This window comes from Convolutriloba macropyga, chromosome 2 (assembly GCF_964194025.1).
Source record: "Convolutriloba macropyga chromosome 2, txConMacr16.3, whole genome shotgun sequence".
In the NCBI taxonomy this organism is placed as follows: Eukaryota; Metazoa; Xenacoelomorpha; order Acoela; family Convolutidae; genus Convolutriloba; species Convolutriloba macropyga.
Window position 1 is genome coordinate 72,892,265 of NC_134469.1, and position 24,858 is coordinate 72,917,122.

Genomic DNA, 24,858 nt, shown 5'->3' on the forward strand with positions numbered 1-24,858 from the left:
TCATTCAAACTGGTCGAAAAAATCAAGTTTACAACATTTAGGCGGCAAAATATGCTTAAGAATTATCACATCGATAACATTCTCGGGGCCTACCTAACCTGCCGGGGGTGTTTTTGGGAAAACATGTGTAAGTTTAACAGCTGGTCGGGTTAAAAAGCCTAAAGCAGTTTTTACTTCACATGACCTAGCTGTTTTGTCGGGGCCGGTGAACGTCCTTGTCACGCGTCCCAGGTACAAATTCCTCTTGGGGTCCATTCTTCCAAAACCCAAACGACGTCATTCACTTCCAACTTGGCATCAGGTTTTAACCACTTCTTCCTTGTGTTCAGGGTTGTAATGTACTCTTTTAGAAGTCTTTTCCAGATTGCTTCGATTCGTTGTCGCACTTGGGTCCACGTCTTCGTCTGGATTGTGGGAGTCTCTTTGAAGACACACGCTGGGACATTGGGAAACGCTCTACCGATCGGAAAGTGGTTGGGTGTAAACGGGTCCTCGTCCTCGATGTCACTTCTAAGGTGTGTTAAAGGTCTCGCATTGACAAGACTCTCTGTTTCGATAACAATGGTGGAGAAGACGTCCCATGTCAACTTCGCAGATCCGAGATTCAAGAGAAGAGCTCGTTTTGCAATTTGTACGAGCCTCTCCTACACCCCACCGAAATCAGGAGCAGAAGAAGGGTTTAGACGCCATTCGACAGACTCCTTCATTAGTTTCTGTCTAATGAAATCATGGTCAAGTTTGAGGGGTTGTCTTCGTATCTGTTTTCTGGCTCCAAGAAAGTTGCAACCATTGTCAATGAGGATGAGTCGAGGTTGTCCGCGTCTGGTGATATATCTTCGGATGGCCGTCATGCAAGTGGTTGTCGTTAAGTCTTCTGTCACTTCCAAGTCCACAGCTTGTGTGACTAGACAATTGAAGAGGCAGATATTGGCTTTTTCTTCTTTGTTCCGCTGAATAACAGTAAAGGGGCCAATATAGTCGATTCCAACGTTTGTAAAAACTACAGGAGACTGGTCTTGTGGAAATCTGATGTCGGGTAGTTCCGCCATAGGGGGTTGAAGTCCTTGGCTTTTGAATCGTCTGCAATCAAAGCACCTGCAGGTGATACTGCGGAGGGCGAAGACCAAACACGTAAAAGTTTTCTTGCACATAGTTAATCACATATTCAGTTCCAAAATGCATACAGATTTCGTGGCATTTGATTGGAAAGAGTAGGGTAATGAACTCTTTTGCGTTTAGAATAATTGGGTGTTTCGTGTTGTAACACAATGTACTCCTTTTGGTTCTGCCGCAAGCACGTAAAATGTTGTCTTGGAGAAACGGGGAAAGCTGTAGAAGTTTGTCTTTCGTTGGAAGAGATTTCTTCTGGTTCAGTAAGCAGATTGAAGCACCGAAAGAGGTCTGTTGTGACGCTTTGAACACATGATTTCTCGATTTTTCAATATCCGTACAGTTGGGAGCTCTTTTTTGCTTGGTTTTAATTATGTCCAGGAAACGAAAGACTTGTGCGGTTGTTTTGAGTAGCTTGGTCCACTTCGAGAATCTCTTGACGTCAATGATTGATTTTACTGGTTGTTGTATTGTTGTGACGTTTGTTTTCTCCGCGCTGAGTATCTTGTTCCAGCTGTCTTTTGATTCAAACAAAAACGAGGGTGGAGTTAGCCAAAGTTTTGGCAGCTCATCTGGATCAATACCGCGAGATACGTGATCGGCTGGGTTATTCTTGCCACTGATGTGATACCAGCTATCAGATGATGAGTTGTCTTGAATTTCGCGCACCCTGTTGGACACGTAAACTTTAAGCTTGTTCGTGCTCTTGTCCACGCTAGGACTGCTGTGCTGTCACACCAAAAGACGGTTTCCTTGAACAAAATATTTTGGTGGGTTTTAACGAATCTAGCTAAATGGCTTCCAAAAACTGCGGCCTGGAGCTCCATTTTAGGAATACTGAGCTGCTTGATCGGAGCAACCTTGGCTTTGCTTATGAGAAACCAGCATGAAACGTCATTTTCTGAAGAAGTTTTGATATAAGCTACAGCTCCATAAGCTAGTTGCGAGGCGTCGCTGAATATATGGAGTTCACGTAGTTCATTTGCTCTTGATTTGGGACTTATGCAGCGAGGAAATTCAATAGGTGGTGCATATTGATATTTGTCAATCCATTTTTTGATCAGAATCCGTTTTTCCTATAGATATCCTGTAGAATAATCTTGAGTTTAATTACTAGCGGGGCTAAAATGCCTAACGGATCAAAAAGACAGGCGATTAGCAACAGAAGTTTCCTGATTGAATAGCTGTTACCGTTGTTGTCAAACTTTGATGATTTTTTGTGGAAAAATCTGTCAGCTTACTTATTCCAGTGAACTCCAAGCACTCGATGACAATCTTTGTCGTATTCGTTGCTGTCGTCATAATCTTGTACAGCGGATCTTTCGTTTGAGACAAATTTTGTCAAATTGAACCCGCTTTTCAAAAGCGTTTTCTTAAGCAAAGCTGTGTTATCTTTAGCCTGTTGAATTGTCTCGAACGAGTGTACAAAATCGTCCATATAAAAACTGTTGTAGACTATATCCTTAACGGCCTGGTTTGGTGAGAAATCGTTAGCAGTTTTTTGAAGAACAAGAATTGCTGTTGTTGGCGAGCATCGAGCGCCGAAGATTAGGCGGGTGTACTGGAACTGTTTTATACTTCGCTCAGTTGCCCACAGAAATCTCATGGAGGGTTGATCTGTTGCTATAATGCCAACCTGCATAAACATGGCTTCAATATCAGCCGTGATAGCAACAGGTTTTTCTCTAAATTGAAGTAAGAGCCCGACAAGATTGTTTAGTAAGTCGGGTCATGTGAGAAGATTGCTATTCAGTGAATTTCCTTTGAATGTTGATGCAGCGTTTGAGACACGGCGCACCTTTCCCGGTTTATTGGGGTTGGTAACAAGATGGTGTGGTAGGTACCAGACGCGATCGGGTGTAGTGTAACTGAAGGTCACTGATTTGACATATCCTTTTTCAAGGTCAGTGTCGAGTGTTTTATGATACATATCTTTCAAGGTTTTGTCCTTCTTGAGTTTTTTGTCATGGCTTTGGACTTGAGCTTTTGCTACGGGGTAATTGTTCTCAAGGGTAACTCTTTCTCTCCAGAGGAAACTGATTTCATATCTTTCTCCTGTATGTCTCACTGTGTTTGTAAGCATTTCTACTGCCCGCCGCTTTGGTCGTTCTTGGAAAGGCAAAATTCGTCTTCATTTTCCGTTCCTGATGTGTCAATTTTCCAGAAACTGGTCACGGATTCCGTTAAAGGGTCTTCATCATCTTTTGTTGAAAAAGTCATTTCCCTATCAAAAGCCTCAAAACTATGTGACAGAAAGTTTGTTTTTTCGGGTTTGTCATTGTCAAATTTAATGGGGCCTGTTATGGTCCATCCAAGTAGACTGCGAATTGCAAACGGGGTGTTTTTAGGACCCTGCAAGAACTCTCGCTCGAGTATGTACTGTGTTGCATCAATTCCAAGCAGAACTTGGATTTTGTTGTTTTCCAATTGCGGGAAGTTGATGCGTTGTAGGTGTGGGTACTTGCTGCATACCTCATTTAACTGTGTCACGGGCGCTTCCTCGATGTGACAATTTTTTATTGAGTAAAAGTAGTTTAGACGGAACAATGGTCGTTGGCTCCAGAAGAGCCCGATGTCAAGCTGTACTAGCTTTGCTTCCATAGAAGTGTCGCCAAAAGCTGTTGAGACGTTCAGAATCGTTTCCGAGCTTGTTTGTGGTGCATTCAATTTGGTAACCATCGGATCAAAAGCATATGAGATTGTGCTGCAGCTGTCCAATAGCGCGTAGCACTCGAAGTGCTCGTTGCGTTCAAATAGTTTGATGGGTATCATTGGCAATTGATTTCGGATTCTCCTCGGGAAGACAGGTGTATAACTTGACGGTTTTGTTCCGCTATTTATATCTTCGAACGATTCACAAAAGGGCAATTCGTGTTGTGTGATGTTTGTTTTCTGATTAGGGCTATTGTTTTTATCGTGTAGCATTGAATGACGCTTGCGTGAGCAATGTCTACATAATAATTTTGATGGGCAATTTTTTGCAGTGTGATTGGGACTTAGACAGTTGTAGCAGAGCAGATTTTTCTTCACTTCCGAATTTCGCTCAGATGGTGACATCTGCAAAAAATTAGAATATTTTCGAATGTAGTGGTCGCCTTGATCTACCGGGCATTTCTTGCTCTTAGTTTGCTGAGTGTTGGAAGAATTTCTTTCGGAAATTCGGTTGTTGTTCGAGGAAGTACTTACGCTGTTGTTCATAAACTGTGGTGTTCCCCCAATATTGTCTTGTCGCACGTTATTGTGACTATTATTGTTGACTGGCTCGCTTCCTTTTCTGAAACTACCGTTCATGTTCGAGTTTCGGTTGCCATATCTTTTGTTGTTGTTTATGTTTTGATTAAAGAACTTGGATTGATGGTTGTTATTTCCATTGTGGTGGTTATTTTTGTCTCGCCGATTAAAATTTGTTTGTTTTCCGTTATCATTCGGTTGATTTTGAAGTGATACGGACTCCTGTAGCTTTTCACAAGCTCTAGCTTGTCTATCCATCCAATTTGAGAGGTCTTCTATTCCTGGGAAGGTACTATTGATATCCACAAGGTGTTCACTCAACCTCATTTTCAAAGACCATGTTAATTTATCCCGTGCTATCCGAACTAAGTATGATGACTTCAAATCGGCATAGAATCCATGGGCGTTGAATGTTTGAACCAGTTTGCGTAGAAAGGACGCATAGCTGATCAAGGTCGCGTGATCGCTTGCTTGTGGTTGTTGCCATAGCTCTAGTTCTTTGGTTAATGCTGATACGACGTGCTGCGGTTTTCCAAAGCGGCCTTCCAGTTCCGACAACGCTTCGTGATAAAAACCTGGGTTGCGCAAGTATCCAGAAACGGCTTTTTTTGCTGAGCCAATGACTAGGGACTGCAGGTAGCTCATTCTTTCAATTTCCGAGATGTCGCGATTATTGTGGATTATTGATGAAAACATACTAGACCACTCATTCTATTTCAGCGGATCTTCGTCAAACCTATTTACGCGAATGTCTGGGAGCTTGACCGAGCGGTGGTTATTTCGAAAGAAGGGCTGGTGTTGATTGTGGTTTTGGTAGTTCTGATATTCGCCTGGTTACGCGTAGTAACCATTGAGGGCTGGTTGGGTTGTAGCGTAGTTACCTTGTTGTTCAACGAGGTTTTTAGGATTTCGTCCTGCGTCAGTCGCGTTATAAAAGTGTTCACGACCGAACGTTGTGTTTTGAAAGTTATTGGTGAGAACATTTTGTTGATCTGGCATGGCTCCAGGGGCAACATACTTGCTGCGGTTCGTATCCAAGATTCTTTTGTTTCAACTGGCACATAAAAATTTCCGTGGCAGCTGTTGATCCGTTAGCTTGTGCAATGTAAGGCCGATCTGTTTTCTGATAGCTGTTCTTACTTAGTTGAGAAGTGTTTGTTGGATTCATGTTGCCTGCTTCTTCGCTCCCAATGAAATACGGTCGATTGGTTGTTAAAGGGGGAGCCGGCATTTCATTGCTGGATTAGACTTGATTTGTCCTAATAGGGTTGGTGTTTGAGAATGCTTGATAGCTGTTGGTGTTAATGTTCACTATTTCGTTCTCAGAATTCCTTATGGTGTTTTGTTGATTCGGCAGTAGGCTGTTTGCATCGCGAACGCATTTTTCTGTTAGTTGAAGACTAGGGATAATATTTAGAGGACCTGAGGTTTCGTTTGTTGTTTGTGGCTTAGCGCTACTTGTAGGCGAATGATCCAAGGAAATGATCATAGTTGGTCTATTGTCAACATTTTTGTCCAACTGTCTCTTAGGGTCTTCTTGTCTCAATGGAGAATGATTTTTCTGTTGTTGATCAGCACAGAAAATTGACTGATAGTATGAGGGCTCAAAATTGTTCTCGTTAGCTTTCCTATAGGCGTCGAATGGATGATACTGACTTGTCGGCGTAGTTATCTGGTGGCTAGAGATTAAATATTTTTTGTTCTCTTTTGAGATATTGTGATCGCCTGATCCTTGAAGCTGAAAAATATCAGAAACTCCCGGTTGATCTAGTTGTGACGATTTGTCTGGTTCGGTTGGGTTTTGATCCTTGTTCTGCTTTTCCTCATTGGATGATACAACTCTTTGAATGTTTCTATTTCTCAGCTCGTAAAGTACGCTGCTGGTCGAATTGACAAAATTATTTGGCTGGTCTTCAAATTTTTCTTGGTTCTGGGCTGCATCAAAAGTGTGCCCAAACGGAACTCTTTTGTTGATGATTATCAACAAAAGATACTCTAATTATCATTATTTCTATTCTCCTTTCTACCTTCAACTTTGGAAGCGGTTGATAGGTGGCTGTGTACTGATTAGCGACTGCTTGCTCTCGACCGAAACTGTCTCTTCGTGATCTCGTGCTGTTTGACGGTTTGCATAATTTCAAATTTCATCGACGTCAGTTCTTCCGCTTCTTCGAGAGGTTCTACCACTTGAGTGCTTTCAGATTGCGTCATGACGTCAACGAGTACTTCAGCTTGTTCCATCAGCTTTTTGAACTCTTGATATGTTTGTAAGATTATTTCAGGTTCCAGATCATCTGAAATTTGCTTTTTGATCTCTCGAAATAGTAGCTGCATTGTCTTTAATTGTTGTTTAAAAAGCTTGACGGTGCTGCTGATGTTTTGCTTGCCGTTACTCACTTTTATTTTCCTTGACAATTTTGTCCTCATTTTCTCAAACTTTGTAATGAGCAGCCGTTTGTGTTAAGTGGTTGAGTGTGAAGGAGCTTTCAAAATCCACTCTAACGGCTTTTGGTGTCACAAAATACGGTTAGGTGGTCCGATTTTGGTGACCTTTGGGGTTGATGGAGTCACTATTGGGGGGCTATTTTGACCAATTTGATTGGCCTTTGATGGCACTTTGGCGACCTTGGTGTAAGGTGTGGTCAACTTGCGTGACCTTGGGGGGCACTTTGATGACCTTGGGGGGGCACTTTGGTGACTTTGGTGGGCACTCTGCGTGACCTTGGGGGCACTTCGTGTGACCTTGGGGGGCCAGGTGTGGTCAACTTGGGTGAGCTTGAGGGGCACTTTGGTGACCTTTGGCGGCACTTTGTGTGACATTGGAGTCAGGTGTGGTCAACTTGGGTGACCTTGGGGGGCACTTTGGTGACCTTGGGGGGCTCTTTGTGTGACCTTGGAAGGCACTTCGTTGACTTTGGGGGCACTCTTGGTGTCCTTGGTGGGCACTTAAGTGACCTTCGGGAACTCTTTGTGTGACCCTGGAGGGCACTCTGAGTGACCTTGGGGGGCAGCTGGCTCGTGGTGGGCACTGCTAGGACGGGCTTGGAACTACTGGATCGTGCTGGCTCTTATAGAGCACTGCTGGGGTTGTGCTGGCTCGTGGCGGGCAATGCTGGGTCGTGCTGGGTCGTGGCGGGCACTGCTGCGTCGTGCCGGCTCGTGGTGGGCACTGCTGCGTCGTGCTGGCTCGTGGCGGGCACTGGTGGGTCGTGCTGGCTCGTGGCGGGCACTGCTGGGTCGTGCTGGCTCGTGGCGGGCACTGCTGGGTCGTGCTGGCTCGTGGCGGGCACTACTGGGGTCGTGCTGGCTCGTGGCGGTCACTGCTGGGTCGTGCTGGCTCGTGGCGGGCACTGCTGAGTCGTGCTGGCTCTTGGCGGGGACTGCTGGGTCGTGCTGGCTCGTGGCGTGCACTACTGGGGTCGTGCTGGCTCGTGGTGGTCACTGCTGGCTCGTGCTGGCTCGTGGCGGGCACTGCTGGGTCGTGCTGGCTCTTGGCGGGGACTGCTGGGTCTTGCTGGCTCGTGGCGGGCACTGTTGGGTCATGATGGCTCGTGGCGGGCACTACTGGGTCGTGCTGGCTCGTGGCGGGCACTACTGGGGTCGTGCTGGCTCGTGGCGGGCACTGCTGGGTCGTGCTGGCTCGTGGCGGGCACTGCTGGGTCGTGCTGGCTCGTGGCGGACACTGCTGTGTCGTGCTGGCTCTTGGCGGGCACTGCTGGGTCGTGCTGGCTCGTGGCGGGCACTACTGGGGTCGTGCTGGCTCGTGGCGGTCACTGCTGGCTCGTGCTGGCTCGTGGCGGGCGCTGCTGGGTCGTGCTGGCTCTTGGCGGGGACTGCTGGGTCTTGCTGGCTCGTGGCGGGCACTGTTAGGTCATGCTGGCTCGTGGCGGGCACTACTGTGGTCGTGCTGGCTCCTAGCTGTCACTGCTGGGTCGTGCTGGCTCGTGGCGGGCACTACTGGGGTCGTGATGGCTGCTCGGATGTTGTAACACAATTCGCCGGACCCGAACTTTGTAATATAACAATTTAAAAACGCTAATATATTAACAAAAAAAAACCTTCGGAATTATATATCAACCAGTTTATGATGATGGAAGCTTCTCTTTTCCTACCAAGCTTCTCTTTTCCTTTTTCTTTTTTCTTTTACCAGTGACTAGCTGCTTTTATGATAACTCTATGATATGTGCTTGGTCGTGAACGTTACCGGTGCCCCCAGAATCTACTAAATCTACACTGTTAAATTTATTTTAAAGTTTGTAAGAGTTTCTTATCTGTTTAGACACCGGACCCTTGTTTCCTGATCCTCGGCTTTCCTCGGTTGTCTGCTGCTCTCAGTGTGTTTCCTGTTACTCAGTTCACTCCCAGTTGTAGTGATCTCAGTAAACTCTCAATCACCATGATATCACTGAATGCGTCTTCGATCACATTAGACATTTGGCCAGGTGCAAATCCTTTGTAGGTTCTCAATGATTCTCCAATTTATTGGCGCCAAATGACAATGGCCGTCTGGTCCCGGTCGGGGGAGCTGCCGTTGTCGTCTTTCTTCTTCAATTCCTTGGGTTTTGTTGTTTCAAAAATAGGATCCTTATTTCAATTTCTTTATTCAATCATTTCTTTTGTTTCGCCACGTGCACCTTTGTTTAGCTTGTTTTCGGTGATTATCATTCAAACTTGTCGAAGAAATCAAGTTTACAACATTTAGGCGGCAAAATATGCTTAAGAATTATCACATCAATAACATAGCATTATAATTCAATATAAGCTGAAGATTGGAAAGCGACTGGCAAAGTTTTGGGGAACAATTTCCCTTGATTTAACGCTTTGAAACCCTAAAAAGGCTTTTAAAGCATTCAATGATCATTCCGTCCATAACAACACATTTAGTTCAGCTTGACCTTTTAGGTTGTCATGTCATAATAAAAGTGTCAATTTGGGTCTTATTCTTTTAAGTGTGGACTAAATAGATTTTGTGTTTTCTGACAAATTTTGAAAATTTTGCGATGGTCTGACATTCCTGCGTAACTTTGGGTAAAACTAGTTGCTTCCCATTGAAGTCTGCAGAAAACTTAACAGACATTCGTCATTTACTTTAAGTGACTTTAGAGTAAACAACGAGGCTCGGTAATGTGCGCTTGCAGATAATGTTTCGACCCCGCTTATCCACAGTGTTGACCTTATTCCAAATGGGAAGAGATTGACAACTTTTTTAAAATTAAGTGGTGTACGTTTAAAAAATCCTTTTAAACTAAAATCATTTAACAAAGTGAAAATGCCGCTTTAAAGGACCAATGAATTATGTCATTTCGTGTCCTTTATTTTGCTTCCCATTTTCCGAAAAAAAACTAAAGCTAGCAGTTTTACATGATTTATTTTCTTTACAGAACGTGGTACCTTTTCTGCAGAAATGGAGTTCTCCTCTTTCGGGATTTTTTCTTCAGATGTAGGTTTATATAATTTCATCGTCAATTTGTTACATCAACCTTTTGATCGGTTAGATAAGCCCCATCGGAAAACACGACTTACCTTGGGATCTTTTTAGGGAAAAATTCTAATGTTGATCAAATTTGGATTTCTCAATCCATTTTCATGTGTGAGTGCAGATTCTGCACACCCATTGAAAATTAAATTGGGAAAAATGAAATTTGATCTCACTGATTTTAATGCCTTTTTGTTTACACTTCTGGCTTTTAAATGAATCGTCCAAAATAATAACATTTCAATATCATTTTTTTAAATTTCAAGATAGTTTATTTCAATTGACAAACAGTTCGGCACAAAATGTGGAAGAAAGAGGTCAGAGTATTATGTGGTATTGCACATTAGAGAGAGTTTTGTTTTGAGAAACCAGTTGGTTTTCAAGTCCATCAAACGATATAATGCTCGTAATATTTTGCAACAGCTTATGCAAACATGAATTCTGATCATCCAGATAATAAATTTTATTGCAAATAGATAGAAGAAGAGGTGCGAGGAAGTGGTTGGTTTCTAAAAAAGTACCCGAAGTAATATAAAGACTCACACTTGAGTTTCCACACCTGACATTCGGCCAAGAGTTTTTCCGGTCAGGTTGATTAATATTCAGATGTATTGTCTCACTTTCTTGTCTCTTCGAGCACTGTTCAGAACGGTGGAGAATCTCGAAGTTACGAGAGATTGACTTTGCTCAATTCTGACCTTTAAGAATTTTCAAGGTGCTACAGTTTGTAAGAGGAACGCTCAAAAATTTTCTGGAACCCAACTTCTCTCAAAGACCCAAAAATTGATGAAGTTATTTAGTATAATCGTTGGCGTCCAGGTAGTTATAAGGAGACCTGCGCTGACTCTTTCTTCATTTTGTATTGATTTGTGAAGAAGTTACGTTACTTTTTTTAACTCCGATCCTGCAACAAATTCCGTGAATTTAAAAAAAACTAATTCGAGAAGTTAATGATTTTGGTCGTTTGCTAATGCTAGCCACAAAAATAGTTTTATTGAGTCTTAAAATTAGCCTTCACACATCAGAGCCTAAATTATATTTTTGGTTAATTAATTTTGGTCTCCTACGTTGCTTTACGTTCAACTGTAAGTGAATCTCTCGTATGCAGTGCGAAGCTTGCATTTTCCGTGATTCAGAATTATTCAATGGCCGACTTAATATATATGGTTCTGGTTTTAGACACAGTACTTATGAAGGCTTATCAAGCTGTGCTATGTTACTGGGTGCTTAAAACGAGTAACTCAGCAGTCCAGGGCTCAACGGAACACTTGATTTCAAGCAGTCTTGTCAAAGGTATTGACAAAACAAGAACTAACAATGCTAATATATTTGGATCATGATAATCCTGCGTCCTGAGGTTCCTTGAATAATTAGACGACTCCTAAGAGATAAAATAATAAATGAATTTTGGTTGTGATGCTGTCATTGGAAGTTGTTTTTACAGTTTGCTGCTGGCAAAGTTCACCAACTATTTTCTCTTTTTCCAACATTTAAAAGGCGGAAAATTTCAAAAAGTCACCTAATCGATTATTTGAGTTTGTCAACTATTCAAAAGCAGAAAACAGCTTTAAGAAATATGATTTGCAATCAAATGTATTTGAATCTGCTCGGTCCGGTGAACAGTCCTACTGCTGACGTAATTTGACTGAAATTGGATCAGCTAGATATCGAATCAAGATTGCGTTAAAATGGGAATTGCCTTAAAAATCCTAGCCTATTCGAATTTGATGAATGTTTTACATTTTCTCCTAGCTGGCAACAATAAAGAAACCGAGTATACAGTGCAAACTAATAATAGTCTCTTCGAGCACTGTTTTGATTGGTGGAAAATCTAGAAATTACAAGAAATTGACTTTTTCCCATTTTTGACTTTAATGTTTTTTGTGTTGCTACAGATTGTAAGTGGAAGGTTCAAAAATTATTCAAAACAACGTCTCTCATAGAACCGAAGACTGACGGAATTATCCATCATAATAGTTGGCTTCCTAGTATTGATTAAGAAACCTCTGGTGATGATTTTCTTATTGGTGTTGCTTGGTGATGTGGTTAAATTACTTTTTTAAAAATGTGATCCTGGTATATATTTCGTTACTTTTGAAGAAGGAAATTGCTACGAGATGTCGACAATTTTTTTTTTGCAAAAGCAAGCCGCAACATTTCTTTCACAAAATTTAAAACAGCCTCCTTTTTTCAGAGCCTGAATTATACATTTGTTAATCCATTTTGGCTTCCCACCATCTTTTAAGCTCAACTGTAGCTGCATCTCAGGTAGGGGTGGGAAGCTTGCGTTTTCCTTAAATCGCAAATAATCAATTGCTCAATTTATAGTTGTAGATCTGGTTTTAGACAGAGTAGTTATAAACAATAATTAGCCTAATTGTTGTGATAAACTTACAAAACAGTCTCCAAGTGAATCCGGGAGGCTATTTAATTCTGTTTCAGCTCCTGATTGTAATTATTTGTTGTTGTATCAGAAGCCAGACATTGTTTGGGTAGCCCCAGTTACCGGGGATTTCAGATTCAGGCGGACAAAACCTGTATGCTTCACATTCGAATACTGCAAACGGTGTAGTATTTCAACAAACACTGAAGTCCAGATTTCCGAGATAAACCATTTGGCGCAAAAGTTCTTCGCAATTTTTTGAGCTTTAGTAACATTAGGTTATTTTTCTCAGTCAATATTTGGCGTCAGAGTTATTTATTGCTTGTCAAACCATACGAAGCCGCAGATAGGTTTCCTTGGTATCTGACCTTTCAAAAAGATTTTTAGGTTATTTTTGTCAGTCAACATTTGGCGCGAGTGTCGTACACTATTAAAATGCGCCCGTCTCTTGCGGAGCGAGTTAGCTTAATTTGTTCAGGATGCGTTTTACGGCGCAAAATCCAAAGTTGATCTAATTTTGTTTACTTGCGGCGCGAGATACAAGGAGAGAATTGTCAACTGAATTTGATTTAAGAAAGTAAACTTATGAAACTCAAGTGCTTTTAATCAATTGAATAAGGTGTGATCAGACATGTACTGATCACGAAGCGGGAAACCAAGAAGGATGAAGATGAACAAGATAAGTCAAGGCTTGAACTAACATAAAATGATAATCAAGGGCAAATGACATTGAACTTAATTAAATGCATCGTATAAAATTTTACTGCCTCAAATAAATATATGAAATATGATATCTTTGGGTATCACATACCCCTTGTTTCGACAAGGAAAATTTGTGACAATAGCAATTTTTCAATTTTATAAGATAAAACAATATTTACAAGTTAATACTCGGTCCCCGATTAAATAAATTGTAACAATATATGCACTGGTTATTATAGCTAAAAATAAAATAATACTAAATTTAAAAAATTTAGTTTTATGCAGTTTTGAATCACAAATTTATTCATCAGATGTCTCTTGATTTTCTGCTTCAAAGACCGTCATAGACCAATCCAACGTTGGGTTTTAGAATTGAAGGAGCATACGGGGTGGGTGGCGAGACTGCTCCGATTATCGGGGAGATGTTAACCTCATCCTGTTGTTGTTCGGCAACGTTTTGGACAGTTTCAACAACAGTTTCAACTGATGCAGGTGGGGGCTGAAAACTGTCTACGTCTCCCGTTCGGCCTGGAAGTTTCGGTTGGGCAGCAGTTGTCAAGTCCGATGACGAACTCTCAAAGCCATAGTAAGAGGGGCTACGGCGGTTCCTGTTCGAAGATATTTTAGCCTGTATAGTCGGATTTGCCATTGCGGAAGATGTAGGTTGGAGAGAAGTTTGAGCTATCAGCGCCTCGCGAAGTACGTTCGGAATTGCTACTTTTTCGAAACACACACAGCCGGAACGTACGTGTAGATCTCTCCAATATGAGTGGATATACGGGTTGAAGGCTTTTAAACGGCTTTCGTTGTTTGTAAGAGTACAGTCCCGTACCTCTTTTAAGACTGCATCCTTGCTTGTTAGAGATGCGATGAGAGATTTACTAAAGACTTTATTCACGATATAATCAAACATTGGGAGCTGTAGACTAAGCGTAAGAGGGGTACTGATGTTGGAAGAAAGGGCCGGGGATGTTAGTGTCGTTATTTGGGTCGAGATTGCGGCGCGAGTGCTACTCGGAGATTTGGATTGTTGACTCGCGGAGCGAGATGTGGCTGGGAGTGTAAAGTGTTGATTCGCAGTGCGAGGGGCGTCATCGAAGCGAACATTGGTGGTACGCTTTCTAGAAGGCATGTTGTGTTCATTTTTATCAATGAGATTAATTTCTAAATTGTTTTTGAAGTGAAAGTGATTATTTGAACAGGAGGTGAGCAACTGATTTCTAGGATGATTTAAGGCAAAAAGCTCTGGTTCTATTTTTGGGTGGTGACTTTTTGTGGAATGTCTTCTAAGTGGCGGGAATTCATGTTGAGTGAATTGAGTTTCGCGCGTTGCGAGAGTTAATTCATTCCGATTTTGGAATGATTGTTTACAATATGTTGAATTTTTCCAAGCGAGAAAAGTGGTAAATGGTATTTGCGACACGGGATATGCATATCGTTGAAATTACCACTGGTATTTGCAATGTGATTTCGCGGCGCGAGTGATTAGTGAGAATCATGCCTTTGTACACGTTTTTGGTGTATGTTAATTGAATTTATCGTATTACTTCTATCCTCAAATGTAGGTGTAAATTGATTTGCAAGGTCATGTGTTTGGATTAATTTGTTGAAATCAACAGCAGATTCATTAGGGCTTAAATTCAGAGAATTAACTAATGCAGAGATAAGTTTTAACTTTGCTACAATAATTTCTTCATCATAAGCAGAAACTTTTTCAGCTTTTGATTTGGGTGCCGGGATATGTAGTCTACTAATCCCATTTTTGCACCAGGCATGTGTTCAATATCAAATTGAAATGGAAGGAACCTATCCAGCGAGATACGGGATCGATTTTTTTTAATATGGAAAGAAGAGCTCTGTGTTCCTGTGATACCTATGGATACATAATTAAATATCGAAACTCATATGTGTACTAAATTACAAAAAAAACCTCGAGTTTTAATATTTATTTCATACATTTTTAAACTAAGGCTAAGATGACATTTTATTATTCACATATATAGATATTCCCGCTAGTCTACAAAATTATTTCATAGATTGTTCACACTACTTATATTTTACTAATCATAATCTTTCTTAATCTGCTGAATTCAAGTTGCCTTTGTAAACGCTCTTCAAATTCGAAAGATAAATTAACCTGGATTCACTTAGCGATTCCATTCAGCATATTTAGCAAGATTCACTTTAAAACAGATTCGCCTCGAGATTCCACTTTATAAATTAGTTAACGTATTCGGATACAATTCAAATAGCTAATCTCTCAGCTATAACATGGCGCAGTCAACACTCTCCACAGTGTGGCGTAGCAGGTGACCACAGGTGGCGTAGCCAACAATCTCCACTCGGAATTCAACCCTTTTGGGAGAAAGCAACTGTAGAGCCCCCTCTTTAATGGCAAAACTGGAGGACACAATTCAAATTGGCGATTCCTGCTCGCGAAGCGATTGTAGTGGATCTCCTCCTTGCCGACCCTCCAGAGCATGTTGTTCTACCTCCCGAAACCGCCTATGAAGACGCTGTTGACAATCCTGCAGCAGAATTGGAACAAGAAAGACGCATTAGAAATGAACAATCAAAAACGACATGAAATAATCACCGTTTACGTCTTGAAACTGTAGGCGTATTATGCGGAGACAAACAATGGAAAATTTGTGATCTGAAAGCATCGTCTTTGATGTGTTTGAGCCGCGGAACAGAAGGACGACGATTCTTCAAATCAAAAAATTCGGCTGTCAATTTAGATGAAATTTCAACTAAAAGTCTCTGGGATATCTTAAACAAAAATTTTATCCGAAGTCACAATATAACATTCAATCAATATGTCTTCTTAACGCGAAAATAACAAAGAGGCGAACCATTGAAAATTTCTACGGTCATCTTAAAGAACTTTTCGAAAACTCTGATGTGGGAGAAAAGGGAGATACCATCATCAGAGATGTCTTTATTGCAAACAAGCAAAATTACCATATTAAAAAAGAGCTCCTAAAAGAGACGGTGGAACCCGATAAAGCTTTGACAATCGCAATAAACATTGAAATTGGCACTCTTAATTAACTTAAAATGAACGGTAGTAAATCCGAACTCAATTCCACAGTCAATCAAGTACAGTGGATGCGCACCCCAAATGTTATTCCCTACTCAAACATGAATTCCAGTGCCCGGAAGAAGCCTACAATATGCCATTTTTGTGAACGTAGTTGGACTTTGGAACATCGTAACAAATGCCCTGCACGCGGAACGAAATGCAATAATTGTGGTATCGGAAATCAGTTCGAGAAGGTTTGTCGAAAACCTAAGGATCCTAATTCCTACCCAAAAGTTAAACAGCGTGTCATTAACGTTGAAAAAGAAGATAATCAAACCGATGATGTTAATAAAATTTCGGCCAATTATGACCCTGATCTAGAATCTAACTACTCACCGGATGAAGACAATTGTGTTGCATTAGTGTTTTCAGCGGATTCTACAAATCTATAGAATCAATCAATCTTCCTGTGGTATTTGGAAATACAGCAACAAATGTTTTAGTGGGTTTGGGCAGCGTTTGCATGACAATAAATGAAACCCTGGCATACTCTATTATTTCCCCAGACCGAAAATCAAAATGGATACACGAAACGGCTCCCAAGCAATTGAAGACTTTCTCCAACGAACTCATTCAAACGCTTGGCATACTCCAAACGTCAATCCGAAGAAACAATTGGTACGCGAATCCGAATGAAATTCAAGTATTGACGGATGGTCATCGTTCGTTGTTAGGTAGACATTTGTTCCCTGCTTTCGGACTTTCAATTTAACAATCTAATAGTGCAAAGACAGTTAATCAGGTAGAACACGAACATTGTCCAATCAAAAAATTCATTGCAATTAATTTTCCTGACCTAATCTCTAGAATTGGTAAGTCTAAATTACATACAGTTCGTTTAAAATTCCATAAAAACTATACTCCAACACATCAAAAAGGAAAGGTCGTCGTGTTCCTATAAATTTGTTAGACAAAGTATCTGATGAATTGAAGAAACTACCAGATCAAGGACATATTGAAAAGCTAAACGAATGCTCAGATAAAATTTTTATTTCTCCGATCGTTATCACAGTTAAGAAAGAGAAATCTGTTAAATTAGCTCTTGATTCAGAAGTTTGGCATGAAGCAATTTGTAAAAAAGAGTATATAAAAATAAGCAAATGCCGAATATAGATAGTCTTATTGATTCTATTTCACAACACATCAACGATTCCAATCAAGGTGACAATGTTCTTTTTTCGACGATTGACTTAAAATATGCGTTTAGCCAACCAAAGTTACGTCCGGATACTTCTCGTCACTGTAATTTTAAAATCATTTGTGGAAACTCTACTGGTGCGTATCGTTTTAAAACTGGTTTTTACGGTCTTACAGTTATGCCGGCGGAGTTTCCAAAAAAGCCTTGGATTACACATTAGTTGGTTTAACCAATAATATTGTTTTCTTGACGATATAATTGTAGTCCGTAAAAGTAGCAAGGAATCGCACATCAAATACGTCTACAATTGCTTACAAAAACTTGATGCACATAATCTTAGAATAAACCTGAGCAAATGTCATTTTGCAAAACACCAGATAAACTGGCTTGGTTTCTCCCAAAGTGGTGTTAAGCCCATAGAATCAAAAGCAACAGCTATAGCAGAAATCAAGGCTCTAAAAACATTGAAATAACTACGGTCATTTCTAGGTAGTGTTCATCATTAAAGCAAATTTATTCCCAATCTGGCAAAAAATTTGACACCCTCATCGACCTTTGTTAAAGAAAAATGAAAAAATTGTTTGCACTGAAAATCATCAAATTCATTTTGAACATATTAAAACTGCAATTCAAATGTTACGGAAAATACTCTTTTTAATCCAACACTGGAAACGCGAGTCAAATGCGATGCATGTAGACAAAGTCTAGGCGCCGCACTAGAAAAATTGGATTGTGAAGGGTGGAAACCTGCGGCTTTTGCATCTCGTTTTCTTAATAGCGACTAAAAACGCTACAGCATTAATGAAATAGAATTACTTGGTAGGGTTTGCGCCTTGGAATATTTTAAATATTATCTTTTTGGAAAATGTTTTACAGTCTTGACAGATCATAGAGCACTTCTTTCAATTTTGAAATCTCATCGTTCAAACAAATCATATAATTGTCGATTAAAAAGGTGGATTGATCGTTTGTTACCTTTTGATTTTAATAAAAAACACATTCCCGGCACTTGTATGGGATTAGTTTGTTATATTTCGCGCCAACCAAATCAGAAAACAAAAAGCATCACTCAATATGATGAACAATTTATGGTAGCTACAATTTCCCGCATTCGCGACGAAATCACCACTTTACTTAGTAACTCAAATCAAATTCCATTCTAAATGTAGCATAACAAATCCAAACGCAAATTACTTGTAAACAAGACGCAAGTCCACTCTCACAATTTCACCAAACACGACGCACATATTCCAAATTCTTCAAATGTTTCATTCACTACTAAAGCAATAGTAAATAATTATAACTCAAAATTCATTTCAAGCTTCAATTTCCACGCATATCACTTGCTCAAAATTAATACTGTATCCGCTCCGCAAATCCAGATCACAAACTTTAAACTGAATTCAGTAAATAATTCCGATAACAAAATCAATCACATCACAATGTCTGCAAATGATTCCCCTCGAACCAACCCTCCTACATCTCAAACTCGCCGAGTAACATTTCAAGCCCATTCAACACCAAATACTAATACGAGTACGAGTGTCAACAACACCCAGACTTTCTCATCGCCAGAAAATAGGGACATTGAGCTTTCCCGGGAATAAATTTTCGAAAAAAATCTAAATCAGCTATTCACGAAGTCCTTTCTCGAGGGTCCTTACAAGAAAGGGCTCAGTCCTCAAAGAAATCCGGGACTGTGTGATACAAGACGTTGAGGCCAGATGCAAGGAAGTCAGCCAGTATTTTCATTCTCTCTGTAAGGATCTCCATGTGAAATCAGGTTGTCTTTGTGTTGATGGACGTCGCGATTTCTAACTCAATTAAAGACGCCGTACTCGAATCGATTCACATGACACACCCTGGTAGTTGGGGGATGATCTCTTTATCCCAATATGCATGGTGGCCATACATGCATAGAGAAATTCTAGCTAAAACATCTGATTGTGTTCCATGTAAAGAAATCGGTAAGAATCTCAAATTATATCCCTAAATCCAAATGGCATCCACATAAAGCATGCCAAGAACCTAAGGAGATTCAAATTGACTTTGGGGGTCCAATACTGAGTGAAAAAGATAAAGAAATTTATTTTCTCACTTGTATTGACCGTTATTCAAAATATCCTACAGATGAAATTTTCGAAAAAGCTAATGGTGATAATGTAGTTAATTTTCGTTAATATGCATTTAATCATGGATTTCACAAACGATACGCTTGGACCAAGCAACCTGTCTAGTAGGAAAACAAGTCACAATTTATTGCAATGAAAACAATATTAACATCCTTGACGCTCCTGTAGGCAATCATAGATCTATTGGATTAGTGGAGCGAGTGATCCAAACAATAAAAAGGTGGTTATCTTGTATGCAACCTTAACACAAGGAAATATTTTCTACTTCCGCTGCGATTGAATTAAATATTTCAGTACTACGTTTAACAAAACAGAAAACTACAAAGATAACTCCATTTGAAGCTCACTTTGGTCGTTCTGCAAATACTCCTTTAAAGAATATTAGTACTGCTCCCTCAAGCCTAAATTTAACTTATGAAACAATTATTAACTACTATTTAGATGCTGATACTGTTCCTGCGGATCGCTTCCTTGATTATGCCTGGTGGTTCAATCTACATAGAAGTGATCTGGAAATTGAAAAGACCATTTGCCAGGCACAACAAGATGCAGGCCGCCGTTATCGCGATTCTACTGACAAGGAATCGCGCATCATTATCCACCCTAAAATAACTATTCCCATCTCCAAGACTGAGGCATCTCTGAAAGTCAAACTCCCTCATAAGAAAACGACCAAGAAACAACTGGTCGGATTGTATGAAGTCCTCAAACACGGGTCATACGCCACTAAATCCTCGCCGACAACAACAATAATAAATGAGCCTGGACGATCAACAGTCAAATTTTGAGATAGTGACCTTGAAAAATTCGGAAAAAAAGCAGAACGGGCAAAGAATTTATGGACATATGCACAACGTCGGCCAGCCCCCTATGAGCAAACAACGGAGACAAAAATAGCGAAACATAGTAATGACTTAAAGAAGCATAAGCGGGAGGAAACCAAAATTCGCCATCGACAGCGCGATACAACGTCAGTAGATTCCTCCGTAGACTCGAATGTAACTCGAGCTGTGACAGTTCGAAAACCCTCCAAGCCTCAGTCTAAACGCCGCCGAATTACCGCTTGTCTAAAAGAAAAGGAACAAGCACCACAAGAACAGCCTGGCTCCTCAATAGTACCCGCCCAACAAATACAAAGCAAAAGTCGAAAACGCAAATGGCCTCACTTTTATGGTTTCTCGGAGGCAGACTTTTGCCCAACAAGATTATTGGCATCTACAAATTCCTCAAGAACAAAAAAAACGAAAAACCAAAAAGCAAGAATCAAAAAATCCGACAACCATAGAATCAGTGGTGGAATTAATCCAGAATGCAGAACAAGTTGGCATCCCATCTCCACCACGACAAGATATACATATCGGACATGTATCACCACCTGACCCTCGAATCACCTATTATGAGTTTGAACAAGAACGGGAAATGTCGGTATGTGATGCTGAAAATGAAATATAGTGATTAAAAACTATAAAAACTTTGCAAACTGTCAGTAAATATTTAGTTTCAATTCATTCATGTATTCACCCTGCGAAAGCAATTTTAATTTGTGTTTCATAATTTATTTGTTGCATTCGTTTCTCAATTCCGATTCACATTATCCATATGCATATCTGACGTCTTTGTGTTTAAATTTATCAATATGCCTTCGCGTTGCAAATCTATAAAATTATACAATTTCATTTTGGCATTTCAACATTCGCGGTGGTTTTCCACCCCACGTTTAGGTTAATTTCAATTTTCATTCTTTCGTTAACTAAATTGCATCAATATGCATACATTTAACTTATTTGTGTTGTTCCTTCTAAAAAATTGTAAAAACTTTAAAATTTTTTCCTGTCATGGGGGAAATGTGACACCTATGGATACATAATTATATATCGAAACTCATATGTGTACTAAATTACAAATTACCCTCTAATTTTAATATTTATATCATACATTTTATAACTAAGGATATGATTACTTTTTATTATTCACATATATAGATATTCCCGCTAGTCTACTAAATTATTTCAATGATTGTTCACATTACTTATAAATTACTAATCATAATATTTCTTAATCTGCTCAATTCAAGTTCGTTTGTAAACGCTCTTCAAATTTAAAAGCTAAAATTAGCCTGGATTCGCTTAGCGATTCAATTCAGTAAATTTCGCAAAGTTCACTTTAAAACGGATTCGCACCGCGATTCCACTGTATAAATTAGTTAACGTATTTGCAGCGCAGATAAAATTCAAATAGCTAATCTCTCAGCTATAACAGATCCGTAATGAATGTAAAGTGTTTACCGTAGAGGTAATTTTTAAAATATTCAATAGACCAGACTACCCCAAGAAGTTCGAGTTTATTCACGCTATATCGTTCTTCACATGAATTTAGGAATCGAGGTGTAATTGCAATTGGTTTCCACCCATCAACGGTTAACTGCACAAGATGGGACCCGAGACTGGAACAAGATGCGTCGCATTTTAAGCGCGTTTCGAGTTGCGGGTTATAGTGAATGTTTTCCGTGGCGTTCGCGATTGGGTTTTTTTCAATCAAAGAATTTTCATGTTCTTCAGTCCAGATAAGTTTAGATTTTTTTCTTAGTAATGGTCGGAGTGGATGGCTAATTTGAGCTAAGTTGGGTATAAATTTACTGATGTAATGGACTCAACCCAGAAACGAACGGAGTTTCTTTAATGTTTTTGAGGCCTCAAGAGACAATATAGCTGAGGTCTTACTCTCGATGGGCGAGATACCCTATTGTGAAATATGATACCCAAGCCAATCAATCTCTAGTTTTGAGAAATGACACTTTGGTAGGTTAATCCTAAGATTTTCATCATCTAAGCGTTTAAGACATTTCAAAACGTACATTTTGTCTTCAGCTTCCGATCATTTACTTCAATCCGAATATCCACAAGAAAACAGTAAGTATTTTTCAAGCCAATGAGAGTATAATCCATAGCTTTTTGAAATTCTGCCGGCATATCTGTTAAGCCATAAAATCCACCTTGAAATCGGTATGTGCCGGTCATGTCGCCACTTACTATAATAAAGTTAAAGTGATTTGCTGTGTGAGAATCTAGGTTTAATTGACTGTACGCTTATTTCAAATCCAATGTAGAGAAATATGTGGTGTCTTCCGGTGCGGGAGCACTTATTTTTTGAGAAATAGATTCGATTAGCGTATCGATATTTGGCAGTTGATACTTTTTTTACGAATAGCTTTATTTAATTTTTTGGAGTCCAGTTTGATTGATTGGTCTTTCTTTACGGTAACTACAATGGAGATATGAAATATTTGTCGGGAGAACTATAAAGTTTTATAATGTGTTTTTAACTAATTAATTTTTTCAGTCAACATTTGGCGCGAGAGTTAATTATTAGTTGTCAAACCATACGAAGCATCAGACAGGTTTCACTGGTATATGACTTTTTCCAAAAGACCCGTCTGTCCCTAGCTTAGACGGGTGAAGCCAGTCAACATTTGGCGCGAGGGGCCTAATCAGCATTTGTTGGACAGATTTTTGTATTTTTCTTGTAGTTATTTTTTAGATAGATTTTAGATTATAAGTTTAATTAGGACCTACTCAGCGCTTACTGCAGTTTTCGGACTGCATTTATTTATTCCAAACAAAGACGGCTTTATCCCCGCCGCCTCCCCCATTCGATCCGCCATGCACTGTGTGCATGGTTTTATGTACAAAACAAGAACGCGTTATCTGTGTTCGATGTAAATCTAAATGTGTTCATGGATCTTGCCTTGGAATTGCTCAGACTGGAATGATATTTTGGTCTTGTCCGAGTTGTTTGCCAACTTTTACAACAGAGTTATCAGACCTTGATTGAATATCTGCTCTTGACGTTAAATTAGAAAAAGTAGATTGGCTGAGTTCTGAAGTTCAATCAATGAAGCTGGAGATAAATTTTTGAAGAAACCGGATTAACCGTATCTTAGCTCTGCTTTCAGAAATTGGACTGACAGCACTGCTAGCAATCGTAATTCAAAGAAACAGAAAGTTGAAGGCAGAGAACATTTGTTTGCTGACAAAGAGTCACAAGACAGAAAACCAAAAGTTTTCAAGACGGGCACAAATATTAATCATCAGAAGACAGTCAGCGCAATAAAAAGGCCACCGAAAAGACGGCATATCTACATTGGTTGTGTAAACAAATCTGTCTCTACGGATGATATAACAGAATATTGCAAGAAGAAGGGAGTTGATATACTGTGTATTCGTGAAATATCAAGACACGAATCTCGTCTGAAATCTTTTCACTGCGTTTTCAAATTTGATAATTATCAAGTTGATTCTCCCGATTTCTGGCCCGAAAATGTTCCATTTTTACAATTTTATTTGAATCAAAAAGCGGGGGAGTGGCTGGCGTCCTTTGACACATGGCTATCCAATGTTAAAACCGCAAATGACAGTGTAAAAGTTTGTTTACATAATGCAAGATCGGTTCGCAACAAGACCTCGCAAATAAGAAATCTTATTTAAGCTAATGATTTTACCCTTATAGTTGTAACAGAAACTTCGATCAAAGATAATTCAAGTGATGAGTTTTTTCTCCAGCCGTGTTGCCCAAATGGATATTATTACTTGAGTGCAAACAGAAAAGAAAGAAATGGCGGAGGATTAGCGGTGTTCTACGAGGGCACTGTACGTGTCGATGATTTTGCAAACAAGTGTTTAACAAACGCAGAGCTGGCTTCTCTTGAGTTTACGCTTCGCAATTCGTGTATCTTTTGGTTTGTATAAACAGACGACCAAATGCCAAAGGTTCGTGTCTTTATAAGTGAGTTAACATGATTTTTTGAGTAGAAAAAGCTGTTGTTCAAAAAATTATTTATTGTAGGTGATATCAATAATTCTATGCTGCTATCAAATGATTCGTCAAGAAATCAAATTTTATTTTTCGAATGAATTTGGTTTGCAACGGCAATTTACTGTGCCTACACACAAAAGTGTTGGATTTTTAGACCAGGTTATAACATCCGAGGAGGTTGAAGTATCAAAACCTCTTGTAAATTTCTTTACAAGCTCTGATCATGGAGTTGTGCACTTTGTCTTTCTGCAAAAGCACGAGAATTTAGCTATAATGACGGCCTCTTGCAAAAATTGGCAAAATTTTGGCTTGGGAGCGTTTGCAGATTATATTGTTGCTCCGATCGACAGAGATATTCCTGAAAATGTTTGGAACAGTGTTTTAATGAACGAAGTAAATTATGTCAATAAGAACCATCCTCTGAAAACAAAGTATGTTCGAGTTCATACGTGCCCTTTTTTGTCCATGGGCTAAGAACCATGAAAAGATCGAGAAGAAAATGTGAGAAAACTTATCGAAAGAATGGAAATTTTGAAGACAAAAGCCTGTTTATTAATTCAGATTTGGAGTGTTTTGAGCAGCTTACCAAAAAGAAAAGTGAATACCTTGACAAAGGTGTCGTTAGTGAAAATAAGCGTGTTAGGTAATCGATGCTTCAGCAACTCTTAGGAAAAAATAATGTTGTCCTGCCGCATTCACTAGGGTTAGTTTCAATTACAGTTAGTTTCAATACCTCTAACAAATTGTTTAAAATTGAATAATTCACATACAACTACCCTGGGCGCTTTT

The 24,858-nt window shown here is 39.8% G+C and overlaps 3 protein-coding genes across 4 annotated transcripts in view; all 3 read right to left on the reverse strand.

Annotated features, from left to right (window-relative positions):
• LOC142334680 (uncharacterized) overlaps nt 1-24,858 on the reverse strand; it is a 244,017-nt gene that overhangs the window by 154,183 nt on the left and 64,976 nt on the right. The gene's annotated exons all lie outside the window — the stretch shown is intronic.
• LOC142334990 (uncharacterized) lies at nt 219-1,049 on the reverse strand. The gene is made up of 2 exons (XM_075383318.1): nt 649-1,049; nt 219-510 (listed from the first exon to the last, which is right to left on the reverse strand). Exons 1-2 carry the CDS (start codon nt 1,047-1,049, stop codon nt 219-221), a joined length of 693 nt encoding a protein of 230 aa, XP_075239433.1.
• On the reverse strand, nt 1,087-3,040 carry LOC142334991 (uncharacterized). Its single transcript, XM_075383319.1, has 3 exons — nt 2,909-3,040; nt 2,375-2,746; nt 1,087-1,839 (listed from the first exon to the last, which is right to left on the reverse strand). Exons 1-3 carry the CDS (start codon nt 3,038-3,040, stop codon nt 1,087-1,089), a joined length of 1,257 nt encoding a protein of 418 aa, XP_075239434.1.

Excerpts from the sequence above, each read along its gene's own strand:
- LOC142334991 (XM_075383319.1), bottom strand. The coding sequence starts at position 3,040 with ATGTATCATAAAACACTCGACACTGACCTTGAAAAAGGATATGTCAAA. Across the intron at positions 2,747-2,908 it reads ACCCCAATAAACCGGGAAAG|GTTGGCATTATAGCAACAGA; the intron begins GTGCGCCGTGTC and ends ATGTTTATGCAG. Across the intron at positions 1,840-2,374 it reads ACGACAAAGATTGTCATCGA|CACAGCAGTCCTAGCGTGGA; the intron begins GTGCTTGGAGTT and ends TTGGTGTGACAG.
- LOC142334990 (XM_075383318.1), bottom strand. The coding sequence starts at position 1,049 with ATGGCGGAACTACCCGACATCAGATTTCCACAAGACCAGTCTCCTGTA. Across the intron at positions 511-648 it reads GCTCCTGATTTCGGTGGGGT|AAGTGACATCGAGGACGAGG; the intron begins GTAGGAGAGGCT and ends AACACACCTTAG.